Raw genomic sequence first — 12,933 nt, 5'->3', positions numbered from 1 at the left:
GAATGCGGAATACAGGGTTAATGGTAGGGTTCTTGGTCAGGTGGAGGAACAGAGGGATCTTGGGGTCTATGTACATAGATCTTTGAAGGTTGCCACTCAGGTGGATAGAGTTTGTAAGAAGGCCTATGGAGTATTATCGTTCATTAGCAGAGGGATTGAATTCAAGAGTCGTGAGGTGATGTTGCAGCTGTACAGGACTTTGGTTAGGCCACATTTGGAGTACTGTGTGCAGTTCTGGTCGCCTCACTTTAGGAAAGATGTGGAAGCTTTGGAGAGGGTGCAGAGAAGATTTACCAGGATGTTGCCTGGAATGGAGAGTAGGTCGTACGAGGATAGGTTGAGAGTTCTCGGCCTTTTCTCGTTGGAATGGCGAAGGATGAGGGGTGACTTGATAGAGGTTTATAAGATGATCAGCGGAATAGATAGAGTAGACAGTCAGAAACTTTTTCCCCGGGTACAACAGAGTGTTACAAGGGGACATAAATTTAAGGTGAAGGGTGGAAGGTATAGGGGAGATGTCAGGGGTGGGTTCTTTACCCAGAGAGTGGTGGGGGCATGGAATGCGCTGCCCGAGGGAGTGGTAGAGTCAGATTCATTGGCGACCTTTAAGCGGCATTTGGATAGGTACATGGATGGGTGCTTAATCTAGGATAGAAGTTCGGCACAACATCGTGGGCCGAAGGGCCTGTTCTGTGCTGTATTGTTCTATGTTCTATACACCTCCACGTAAGTTTCCTGCAGCAAGCACTGCGCTATGGACAGCTATTTTATTTTGATTATGTTATTGCAATGATGATCCCAAATTCCCTGGAATTGGAATGAAACTGGTGTGAAAATCACCTTTCCACCCCGCGTAGACAGTGTCCAGTCTTGTTTCACTATCTCTCCTACCCCAATGATGTTAGTGTTCGGGCCTTAATTTGTACATTTTATATAAATGCTAAGATAACTGGTCCAAATATATGGTTGCTACATTTGCTGATGATACAAAGCTAAGTAGGAAGGTTAGTTGAGGTTCGATGATAAAAGTCTGGTGGTAACCTCAGCCAGTGTGGGAATTAAACCCCTGCTGTTGAGGGCTGTTGAGCAAACTGAGCACAATCAGCTGGATTAATTAACAAAAGATTCACTGCTTTTTGGGAATGTGGATTTTGGACCACAATCAAATCAACCATTACTTTGTTGAATAAGAGAGCAGGCTAGTGGAGACAACTAGTTAACTCCAAATTTGTATGTTTGTTTGTTTGTTAACATGATGTTCAGCCATTGATGGCCATTCTGTCCTGTCTATTAAATGGCCTTCAGCCACAGTCTGCTTCCCCCTTTGTCATGTCAGCTCTCCCTTGCTCTCTCCCCTTAACCATTGAAACTTAATACAAAGGCCATTTATGCCATATTGCTGCAATGTTAAAAAGTAAGTACTTAACCAAAGTCCAGGGAGAAGTGAATGTTGCCAGGAAAACTAATATAAAAGCCAAATACTGTGGATGTTGGAGACTTGAAATAAAAGCAACTTACTGCAGAAACTCAACAGGTCTGGCAGGACATGTGAAGAGAGAACCAAAGTTAAGGTTTCACATCCACTGACTTCTGATTTATTGAATTTAAAGTTAACTCTCTCCCTGTAATAGGTGTTGCCAGACCTGTGGGAAACTGGTCTGGTGTCCGAAGCAGTGGTTTTCTCAATTGCGTTAATTAGGAAGGCTGACTTCATTCCGCGAAGTTGTGCTTTTAATGAGATGCTAATGCAAGTAGTTAAGCTTCATGATAACTACTGTTGAGAAGGTCAACCCACCTCGTGAGAGACCTTGATTGTTAAAGTTTACCTTGAAACCTGCTTTTTTCTGACTCTAATAAACTTCACCCACCTGCTATTCTTCTCATCTCCACCGAGAGGGCAGAAAACCTGGTCCCCATTTCGAGTTTCTTCTAAGTACAGAGGAATCTTGATTATCCAAAGTCGATGGGCGGGCAGTTTTTCGTTCGGGGAATTGATTATTTGGATAATTGATTTGACCTTAAACAAAGGAAGCTGTACTACACATACTTGCATTAAAAAGTAAGTTTACAGAGTTTTTATTTCATTCAATCGCTAAAATTTGTACAAAGTGGATAGAGCTTAAAATTCATGACATTTTCCAAACCAAATCACTTTTGTGTACCTGTATAATAAGTAAAATTCATTGAGGTGGTGGTTGGATATTATTTTCAAAGAAAACATCCAGCGGCTGTTGCTTGAGGTGCTGTGGTCTCTTTTTTTTTTGTGACCTATAACATTTGGCAAAGATGCATCAATTTAACGGCATCGAATTGTCTTGAACTTTGTACCACTCCATGAAAAGTCGCAAATGGTCAATAGTTTCATTAATGGGGACTGGAGAAGGTGTTTGTATCAGATTTTCTTTACCATCCACGGTGTCCGTACTTTCCCGCTGTCCTTCTGTGACTGCGTTGCCTGTCTGATCATCGCCAAGTGTCTCTGATCCGATGTCCGTTGTCGCAGTTCACCCAAGCATCAATCTCAGCCTCTGCAAAATCTCCTAATCCCAGCTGTGAGCTGTTTTTGGTGATGTCAGTGGTTAGCCTTTGACCTGGGCAGGTGTCTTCTTCACTGTCACGGCTACCACCATGCAAGCCGTTGTACCAATACTCTGTGATTGTCGACGGCTTGATGCTGTCCCAAGATTCAGCAAACATGAACAAAGCGTCCTTAACTGTGAACGCCTTCATCATTTCCTGTACTCCTTTCTCTGCAATTGTCTTCACCCAGGATGGCACACAACGTTACAGTGATAATATTTTTCATAATGGCGATGATTCCCTGATTGAGCGGATGTAACCTTGAAGTGGCTTTGGGTAGTAAAAACAAACACTTGATAGCATTGTCAACAAGCAGAAGGGCACATTTCTCGAGTCCAGTGCTTGTGACCTAACAGCAGGTACAAAATCTTCATGAAACCAAGATGAGAAAAGTGGATATGTCATCTATGCCTTAATTTGTGCTTTGTACTTCACGGAAAACAAGTTCTTGTCTCAGTTCTTGAAGCAACGTGGATTAGTATATCGCCCGATGCAGACAAGCAGTAATTTGAGTGCCGGTGACAATGACACAAGGGAAAATCGTGATGCGGTCCTTCTGCACTTTATGTCCCGACACCTGTTTTTCCGTGCTGGACGCAAGTGTTTTGTCCGGCAGTGCACACCAAAGTAATCCCCTTTCATCAGTATTATAAAATTGCTCAAGTTCATACTTTGCGATTCATCATTCATGAAGGAGTTTCTGTCTGTAGACTTCCTCGGTGCTGTCACCCACGGACTTCTGCTCTCCAAGAACGCTGAGTTGCCTAATGCCGTGACCATGTTTGAAGTGCTGTAACCAGCCTAATGATATGCTGCGATCAGACTTGCCGGTGTGGAGTCGTTCATGGAAACTGGCAGCTAGTTTCTAGTGTCATTGGGCCAGATATGGGAATCCCCTTTTCACGCTGCTGTGAAAACCACAAAAGTACAGTTTGGTGGAGTTGCTTGTCATTTGCTGACGTCATGGATTTCATTTTTAAAGCATTTGAAGTGCCACTCGCCAAGCTTGCTTTCCTGATGTCAGACACTATGTCTATTCTAATGTTGTACTCCTGTGCAATCTTTGATGCCTTTTCACCATGAGCCAGAGGCTGTACAATCTCACTTTTTTTTCTATTTAATTGTCACTGCTATCTACTTTCTCTTCAGACATGGTAAGTACGTACAACAGACTCAATCAGTTATAACAGATACAAACTTGGAAAAAAAATCGTAGAGGAAATGAAGACTCTACAGATTTTGTCTTGCATTTTAAATCCTTCAGTATGTGTTAAAATTCTTTCAACGCTACGACAATTACTGACTAAGATTGTTGCACCAGTATCTTTAACACCTCTTTGCTGCAATGTTTGCACATCTTCAATACAGGTATTTCTCAGTTAAACTAAAAACTCAATTGTTGCACCATTGTCAGTTAAAATTATTTTTAACACTGCTACAATTGACTGACTGACATTGTTGCACCAGTGTCATTAACACCTCTTTGCACAACTTCTTCAGTGCAGATAACACTCATTTACCCGTACTGTAAACAAAAGACGCGATCAAGGTACCATTGTCAGTAACAGCACTTTGTTGTAACGGTTTCACCTTCAGATTCTGTTTGGATAATCCGAGTTTTGAATATTTGGTGATCGGATAATTGAGGTTCCTCTGTATTTTGCTGGGACAATAACCATGGTGAATTGAATCAACTACATTATCTTGGAGGTTGTTCCTAACTACAGGGATGTAAGAGCTTATACTGCCAAGCAGGATCTGTACCAAAATACCTGTGAACTGATAGGATATAAAAACAAGCACTCGTGGTCAGCTTAATTCTTTTAACAAGAAAAAGGCTTTAAGTTACAATTGGATTTTCATTTGACCTGCTCATATAATTTGTTGTGTAGGTTTAGTATTAGATTTGTATCAGATAATTCTGTTTGAATCAAAATGCTGAATCAAAATATGCGATTGCACAGGTTTTCATATGTATTAGTGCTATTGTTTTTTTTCACATTGCTTAAGTACTAACATACTTTTTTTTCCCTTAAAGTTTTGGCAAGCGCTCAGCAGGAAGTTTGAGACGTGGCTGTGAATGTATTGTACTAGAACCTTCAGAAATGATTGTGGTAAGATTCATATTTTAATAGCAAGTACAACTAATAAAATACTTCGAATAACTGTTCTGAAAAACTCCTTCTGATCGTTCAGTACTCCCTAAGTGAGAGAAGATTGCGACCAGTGATTTTGTTTTATTTTGTTTGGATTTTACTCTTTGTTTGGCATTGTTTTTTAAAAAATTAAAATTAATTTTACGCTCTGGTATCATATTTCATATTTTTAATCAAATTTTAAATTGGGTGTATTTTTAAGTGATCTTCATGTTATGGTATACAGTGATTGGATGTGCATTTGTACTTTAAATTCACTGCACAATTTATTTATCATGGTGACTGGTGTGTTTACACAAAAACTCCTCTCTGGCCAATATTTTGTATCTCCTTGTCATCAACATCAATTGCATGCTATTATCAATTCCATTGCTTGGAATGCATTGCTCATTGGTCTTCCTGAATATTCCCTGATAAGTGGTATAACGAAGTCTTGCAGAGAAAACCTTAGAATAGAAAGATATTTTAAAAGCACTGTGGATTTCTTTTCATCAACCTGTCACCCCTCCAGTGAACCTGCACTTTCTGGCCATGAAGTGGGGGCATTATCACTGTCCTACAAAACTGCTAAAATATGCTGAGGATATTCACTGTATTCTAAAGTTATGGAAAGTACCTATTATCTGAGGAGTTATAATATATCATCAAGGATGTATTTAAATCAGTTGAAATTTCAATTTTTCCCTAAAGAATTAGAAGTTTGGGCATTTACTTTGCATTCCTCCTTTAAAAAGCATCTGTTTCATCACTTTTGTTACATATCTTTTGGATGGCTTAGAGTGGTGCTGGAAAAGCACAGCAGGTCAGGCAGCATCCGAGGAGCGGGAAAATCGACGTTTCTGGCAAAAGCCCTTCATCAGGAATGAGGCAGGGACCCTCTGGGGTGGAGAGATAAATGGGAGGGGAGTGGGGCTAGGGAGAAGGTAGCCAAGAGTACAGTGGGTGGGGATGAAGGTGATAGGTCGGAGAGGAGGGTGGAACTAATTTAAAGATTTTATGGTGTAAATATTTTTGCAAGTTCACTTTTGTCCAGTCGTGATCTTTTAAATGCATGCCAAAATCTATTGTTTAAGTTACAATTTTGTACAGTTCTGTACTTGTGAACATAATCAATGAAGTATCCCAAATGTAATTGTTGTTTGGCATTAAAACCAAGTAAATCTGAAACCCTTCAAATTTTTTGTCATAACTTTACTTCAAAAGAGTGCAAGATGCAATTAATTTTTAAAAATATTGTGTTAGTAAGGAGAATATTTTTGTAAAACTTTGCACTTTAAAGCATTGACATTTAATTTGGTTATGATGATTAAGTTAATTATCGTTACTATGATTAATGATTAAAATAGTTGTATCCTTTTATTTCATTGAGTTTCAGAAGGATTTCATGGTAATTACCCAAAACATTCAAGGTTAGGAAAGATGATCATTATTCAAGGAAATAGCCAATGAAAGTTTCTAGTTTTTTTCAGTAATAAACATTGTATCACAGATACTTGGCAATGAAAATTACAAATTAATTCAATTTTTCTAATTTAAAATGTTTAACTTTTTGAGGAAAAAAAACACTGCATCTGAAATTGTATATGTATGATATTCAAAATTTACTGACCCTTTGTAAACTTACTGTAATAGCTGGTGCAGTGCATCCATTCAATATCCTTGATAAAAAACTGCTTACTTTGGAAGATGTTTCATGCATGTTTATTTATGCAAATGAAGGAAATGGCAAAGAGTAGGCAAAAGTTGTTCATGTTTGAATTTATTGAAAAACACAGCTAGCTATATCTATGCAAATCTATTACAAATATTTTAAATCTTTTTAATAACACATGTGAATGTTAACAGTTTTGCTCAGCAAGTGTGCCAAGGTCAGAGCATTGCAGTTTTAAAGTAAGAAAGGGCAAAATACGTATGATTGGTTGAAATGAGATTGGGTGTCGCTCCAGTTACTGGAACTATACATCACAAAAAGTAAAGTGATTGTTGTGTTGGAGGCCAATCTTCTCAGCTCAAGATCATTTCTAACAAAAGTGAGGTTAGTTTATTGTGAAACTATTATTGAAAGTTACAAGTCGAATTACAGACTAACCTCAATTATCTGAATATCAATTATCCGAATTTCGGATTATTGAAGAAAATTTCAATGTCCCGATAGAAACATTACATCAAAGAGGTGTTTCCGACACTGATTGCGTCTTTTGTTTACGGTGGTTAAAAAAGAACTCTGCTTACTGAAATGCTGTTGAGAACAGTCCTGGTCATTGATGGGAGCCGAGACACTGTCTCCAAATGATTGACCGCCCACCCCTCTCTCTAGTTATTGAGCCTCTCACCAGTGGGATTAGTGTTTAATCTATGAAAATTTATCACCTTAAATACGTCTATTAGGTTATCTCTTAGTCTGTTTGATGCCAAGTTTATAAATAACCCATTGCACCAAAACACTCTAAAGGTTCTCTCCATTGAGTTAAGTCGCTTTTCTGTTCCTCTGACCAAAATAGATAACTTCCCACTTACCAGTGTTAAACTTTACCTGCCAAATTTTGGCCCATTCACCTAACCTATCCAAGTCCGTTAGAAAATTTTCTATTTCTTCTATGTAACTTACTTTTCTACCTATTTTAGTGTCATCTGCAAATTTGGATTCAAGTTGTTAATATAGTTAGAGCCCAATGACTGGACCCTGTGGCACTCCACTAGTTATGTCTTGCCAACAAAACAAGGACACATTTATCACGACTCTCTGCTTTCAGTTGGTTAGCCAATCCTCTATCTCTAAGCTAGTAAATTACCCCTAACCCCATATGGTCATAAATATTAATGTTTTGTGCAGTTCCTAAACAAAGTCCCTTTAGGGGCAGCATGATGGTTCAGTGCTGCCTCACAGCATGAGGGACCCGGGTTCGATTCCAACCTCTGGCCACTGTCTGTGTGGAGTTTGAACATTCACCCCGTGTCTGCGTGGGATTCCTCTGGGTGCTTCGGTTTCCCCTCTCAGTTCAAAATTGTGCAGTTTGGGTGAAATGGCCATGCTAAATTGCCCAGAGTGTTCAGGGATGTGTAGGTTAGGTGTATTAGTTGGGGGAACTGTCAAGTAATAGGGTAGGGAAATCGGTCTGGGTGGGATACTATTGAGGGTTGATGTGGACTTGTTGGGCCAGTATGACCTGTTTCCACACTGCAGGGATTCTGTGAAATGGCTTCTGGAAGTCCAGATATGCTACATCTACAGGATCCCCATTATTCACCTTATTTGTTACATCTTCGAAGAACTTGTAACAAATTGGTCAAACGTTCATAAAACTATGCTGACTCTTAACAGATTGCATTTTGCCTTTTCAATTACCTATTATTACTTCCTTAATAATGGATTCTAACAGTTAAACTAACTGGTCTATGATTTCCTGATTTCTGCCTCCTTTCCTTTTTGAATAAGAATGCATGTTAACATTTCAACAATCAATTGGAATCTTTCTTGCATCCAGGGAATTTTGGAATATTACAAGCAATGGAACCACTATCTCTGCTGTCATTTCCTTTAAGGCCATAGGATGTAGGCCAGCAGGTACTGCGTACTTGTCTGCTTGGCTTGTGTTGATGATCCATTTCTCCATTACTATTAGGTGGTACTCCTGTCCTCCATTGTGAAAACTGAAGCAAAATACTGATCTAGTGGCTCTTCCATTCCTGTGAGCCATATTATTAACGACCCAGTCACATTCCCTAGTGGTAACTCAGTGGTTAACATTGTTGCCTCTCAATACCAGGGATCTGGGTTCAATTACGACTATCTGTATGGAGTTTGCACATTATCCCCGTGTCTGCGTGGGTTTCTGCTGGGTGCTCTGGTTTTGTCCTAACGTCCAAAAATGTGCAAGTTAGGTGGATTGGCCATGCCAAATTATCCCATGCTGTTCAGGGTTGTGCAAGCTAGGTGGTTTAGCTGTGGTAAATGCGGGGTTACAGGGACGGAGGATGGAAGAGGGTGGTAAGTGGGTAGTGGGATAATCTTTGGAGAGTTGGTGCAGATTCGATGGGCCGAACCGTCTCAATCTGCACTGTAGGGATTCTATGATCCTCAAGTGACCAACAGTCATTTGAGCTATGGTTTTCCCTTTTGTATACTAATGGAAACTTTTGCTGTCCATTTTTATATTCTGTGCTAGTTTTCTTTCAGATTTTATCGTTGCTCTATTCATTGCTGTTTTAGTAATGCCTTGTTGATCTTTCCTAATCTTTCAGCCTGTCACTTGACTTTGCATTAATTTTGCCTTAATTTTGTCATTATATTATCTTTAATTTCTTTCTTAGCCATGGATGCTGTCTCCTTCTTTTACCATCTTCCTCTCTGGAATATATTTTAGTTGGGAGCGATGAGTCTCTCTTAAACATCTGCCACTGCTCATAATTGTCCTACCTTTAGTCTTCCTGGCTAGTCCACTTGAACCAATTCTGTCCTTATACCTATATAAGTACCATTGTCTAACTCCAAAGCACTAATGTGGGACTTCAGTTTCTCGCCATCCAACAAATTTGAAATTCTACCATGCGCTTCCCTAGAGAATTGTTTAGTATGCGATCAATAATTAATCCCACTTCATTACACTATACTAAATCCAGAATAGCCTGCTTCTGGTTGGTTCCAAAACACATTGCTCCAAGAAACAATCTCTAATATATTCCGTCAACTTTCCCTTAAGCTTGATTAATGAATTTGATTAATCCAGTCTATATGCATATTAAAATCACTCATGGTTATTTCTCTACCTTTCTTACGAGTCCTGGTATTTCCTAGTTTATACTGCATGAGTGCTGGTTGATTACTTACACCAGGGGCTTCTTTCCCTTGCTATTTCTTATTTCTGCTGAGATTTATTGTATATAATTTCTCGCTAAATACTGATTCAGTCCTTTACTAACAAAGCTGCACCACTTCACTTTCCTTCCTGCTTATCCCCGTGAGGCACAGAGTGTCCTAGGATATTACATTCCTAAACTTGGTGTTCCTGTAATGATGTCTTAGTAATCACTGCAAAATCATACCTATTTGTCTTCATTTGCATTGTTAACTCAATAATTTTATTCAGAGTGCATTATGATATAAAGCCTTTAAGTTTGTTCTATTATCAATTTTCTCATCTCTTATATGATTCATGGTGCAAGATGATTGTCATATGTTCTTTCCCTCCCTTTCATTTTCTGGTAACAATCAGACTCATCACTAGCCTGCACTTCTGCCTCTCCTTTAACTTTGATTTTTTATAATTTTCCATGCAGCATGATGAGTAGGTTTGCAGATGATGCCAAAATAGGTGGTCTAGTGGGCAGTGAGGATGATTATCTCAGAGTATAACAGGACCTTGATCAGATGGGCCAATGGACTGAGGAGTGGCAGATGGAGTTTAATATAGATAAATGTGAGGTGCTGCATTGTGTTAAGGCAAAGCAGGGTAAGACTTATACACTTAATTGTAAAGTCCTGATGGGGGGTGTTGCTGAACAAAGTGACCTAGGGGTGCAGATGCATATTTCCTTGCAAGTAGGTAGACAGGGTGGTGAAGAAGGTGTTGGCACGCTTGCCTTTGTTGGACAGAACATTGAGTTGAGATGTCATGTTGTGGCTGTACAGGACATTGGTGAGGTCACTTTTAGAATATGTGTACAATTCTGGTCACCCTTCTTTAGGAAAGATGTTAAACTTAAAAGGATATAGAAAAGATTTACAAGGGTATTGCCAGGATTGGAGGATTTACGTTAAAGGGAGGGGTGGAATAGGGTAGGGCTTTTTTCCCTGGAGTGTCAGAGGGGTGACCTTATAAAGGTTTGTGAAATCATGAGAGGCATATATCGGGTGAATAGCCAAGGTCTTTTTCTTAGGGTGGGGGGAGTCCAAAACTAGAGGTGAGAATGGAAAGATTTGAAAAGGATCTGAGGGGTAAGATTTTCATGTGGTGTGTGTTTGGAATGAGTTGCCAGTGGAAGTGGTGGAGGCAGTAAAATTAGTGTTTAAAAGGCATGTGGAGGGTTGAAAGTGATGTGGACTAAATGCTGGAAAATGGGACAGGATGAGATTGGGATATCTGGTTGGCATGGATGAGTTGGACTGAAGGGTCTCTTTCCATGATGAATGACTCTATTCCCACCACCACCCATCACACACACACACACCAGTCAACTGTTTGGTTTAAAATCCCATCTACACCTACAGCCCTAGATATGCAATTCTCCAGGACTCTGGTTCCAGTACGAGTCAGGTGGAGCCCAAACAATCAGAACAGCTTTTTCCTTATCCAGTACTAGTGACAAAGGCCCATGAATTTGAACCTATTTCTCTCATGCCATTCTTTCAGCCATGCATTTACCTCTCTAATCATATGTATCAATTAGCCTATGGCTTAGACAGTAATATGTAATGTTTTGGATTTCAATTTTGCCTCTGTCTGCTAATATTCCTCAGCAGAACCTCTTTCCTCTTTTTACTTGTATCACTGGATCTCGGCAACTGGATCTTTCCCTCCTGTTCCAAGATCCACTGCAGCCCAGATGAGAAGTTCTGAACCTTGGCACCAGGCAGGCCATACAGCATTTGGGACTCTTGATTCTGGCTGCAAAGAGCAGTATCAATTTCTTTGACTATATTATCCCCATTTACAACAATATTTCTGTTTACCCCCAGTCTTGAATGACTCTCTGTACCATGATGCTATGATCAGTTTGTTCATTCTCAGCCACACAAAGAGAAAGAATCTCAAACCTGTTGGACAAGGATAAGGACTGAGGCTCCAACAGCACCACCTTCAGGATCTCTCTACCATACTCAGTCATATTTACACCGTCTATCCCTGACCACTAACTGAATTTGAGATAGTTAATATAATGGTGCAGCTGCCACCTGATGCACAGCATCTAGGTAACTCTTTTGTGTCTCCCTGATGTATCACAGTATTCAGAGCTCAGACTCGAACTCATCAACTCTGAGCCAGAGTTCCTCAAGCATCTAATACTTGCGACATATATGGTCTCTATAAGGTCCTCCAGTTCCCACATCAGGCACCTGCCTGGCCCTGCATCTATTTTATTTACTTAGTTCTGAATTTTTTAAAAATTTGCTTTTAATGTATAAAGCATTTTTTTTCTGGTTCCTGTTTAATTTGAAAACAATTTATAATCAAGATAGCAGCTATACTTAACCAATTAACTTATGATTTTCCAGTGATGCCACTCTTTGTTTTTTTTTGTGCTGGGCCTCAGCTGGTAAAGTCTTTTTGGCAAGATAAATTATTAAGCAAAAAACAAAGCAAAAAAACACCTCTTCCACTCTACAGTGAATTGCCACGGAGCTCCAAAATCCCAGAAAGATCATTCACTTGGACTGTACATCACTCAACATGTGTTCTCTCCCAATTGCTTGTGCACAGCTTTCAATAAAAGCAAATGATATACAGGGTGTTGTAGATCAAAAGAAGATCAGACTTCAGGCTATGCTTGATGGTTCCTTTGGATTCGGCATCAAGATGATTTAAGTGTGCTGATGGATGATTAATCTTGCCTTGCAGCAGCTGCTGGATTGATTCTTGGAAGAGCTGCAATAGCATAGGGATAGTTGGATGCCAGGCAGGGCTCTGGTTTGTCATATGGATAGAGAGAGTGCCATACTCAGGATCTTGCTTCTTTAGCATCTTTTCTCTAAGCCACTGAACAGGAGCAAATGTTTCTTAAATGCAGAAGTGTTATTCACCTTACCACAGAATCTTTTTCATTACCTGACCAAGCACCTGAACATGGTCATACATAGTTGATTCGAGGTTCATGACATAATGGGATTATGGCTAGATGAGTTCCTTTCTCAGCCAGAGCTTACTGTCTTGAGTGATTACATTTGATACTTAACTCAATATGTCAACTGCACAGATGATTGTCTGGATACCTTGCGAATAAGTCAGGGGGTGACACATTTACACTGCTTCAAGGTGATTGCCTTTGTCTCTGAGATTTCTTAAGACAGGCTTACTTCAGTTTTTATGGGTTTTTTTTCAATTTGTGAATTACAGCCATCTTAGAAACTGTTGTTTTAAGTTACTGGAATACTATCTCAGTCTTTAAAGCTGATTTGTTTGACAAATAAATATACAGATGTTCCTTCTCTATTAGCATGACAAGATCCAAGACCTCCTTTCTTAACAGCACTGTGGTTATG

General features: G+C 39.6%; 1 protein-coding gene across 8 annotated transcripts in view; it reads left to right on the top strand.

Moving 5' to 3' along the window:
• The window catches only part of rapgef2b (Rap guanine nucleotide exchange factor 2b), a 389,412-nt gene that overhangs the window by 161,009 nt on the left and 215,470 nt on the right, over positions 1–12,933 (top strand). For all 8 annotated transcript variants that reach the window (XM_072584246.1, XM_072584244.1, XM_072584245.1 and 5 more), the window contains one exon: positions 4,619–4,694. In XM_072584246.1, coding sequence (XP_072440347.1) covers positions 4,619–4,694 — 76 coding nt within the window. The remainder of the gene's footprint in view (positions 1–4,618; positions 4,695–12,933) is intronic.

The sequence above is a fragment of the Chiloscyllium punctatum genome, chromosome 14, assembly GCF_047496795.1.
Source record: "Chiloscyllium punctatum isolate Juve2018m chromosome 14, sChiPun1.3, whole genome shotgun sequence".
Lineage (NCBI taxonomy): Eukaryota > Metazoa > Chordata > Chondrichthyes > Orectolobiformes > Hemiscylliidae > Chiloscyllium > Chiloscyllium punctatum.
This window is presented reverse-complemented; position numbering and strand designations above follow the sequence as displayed.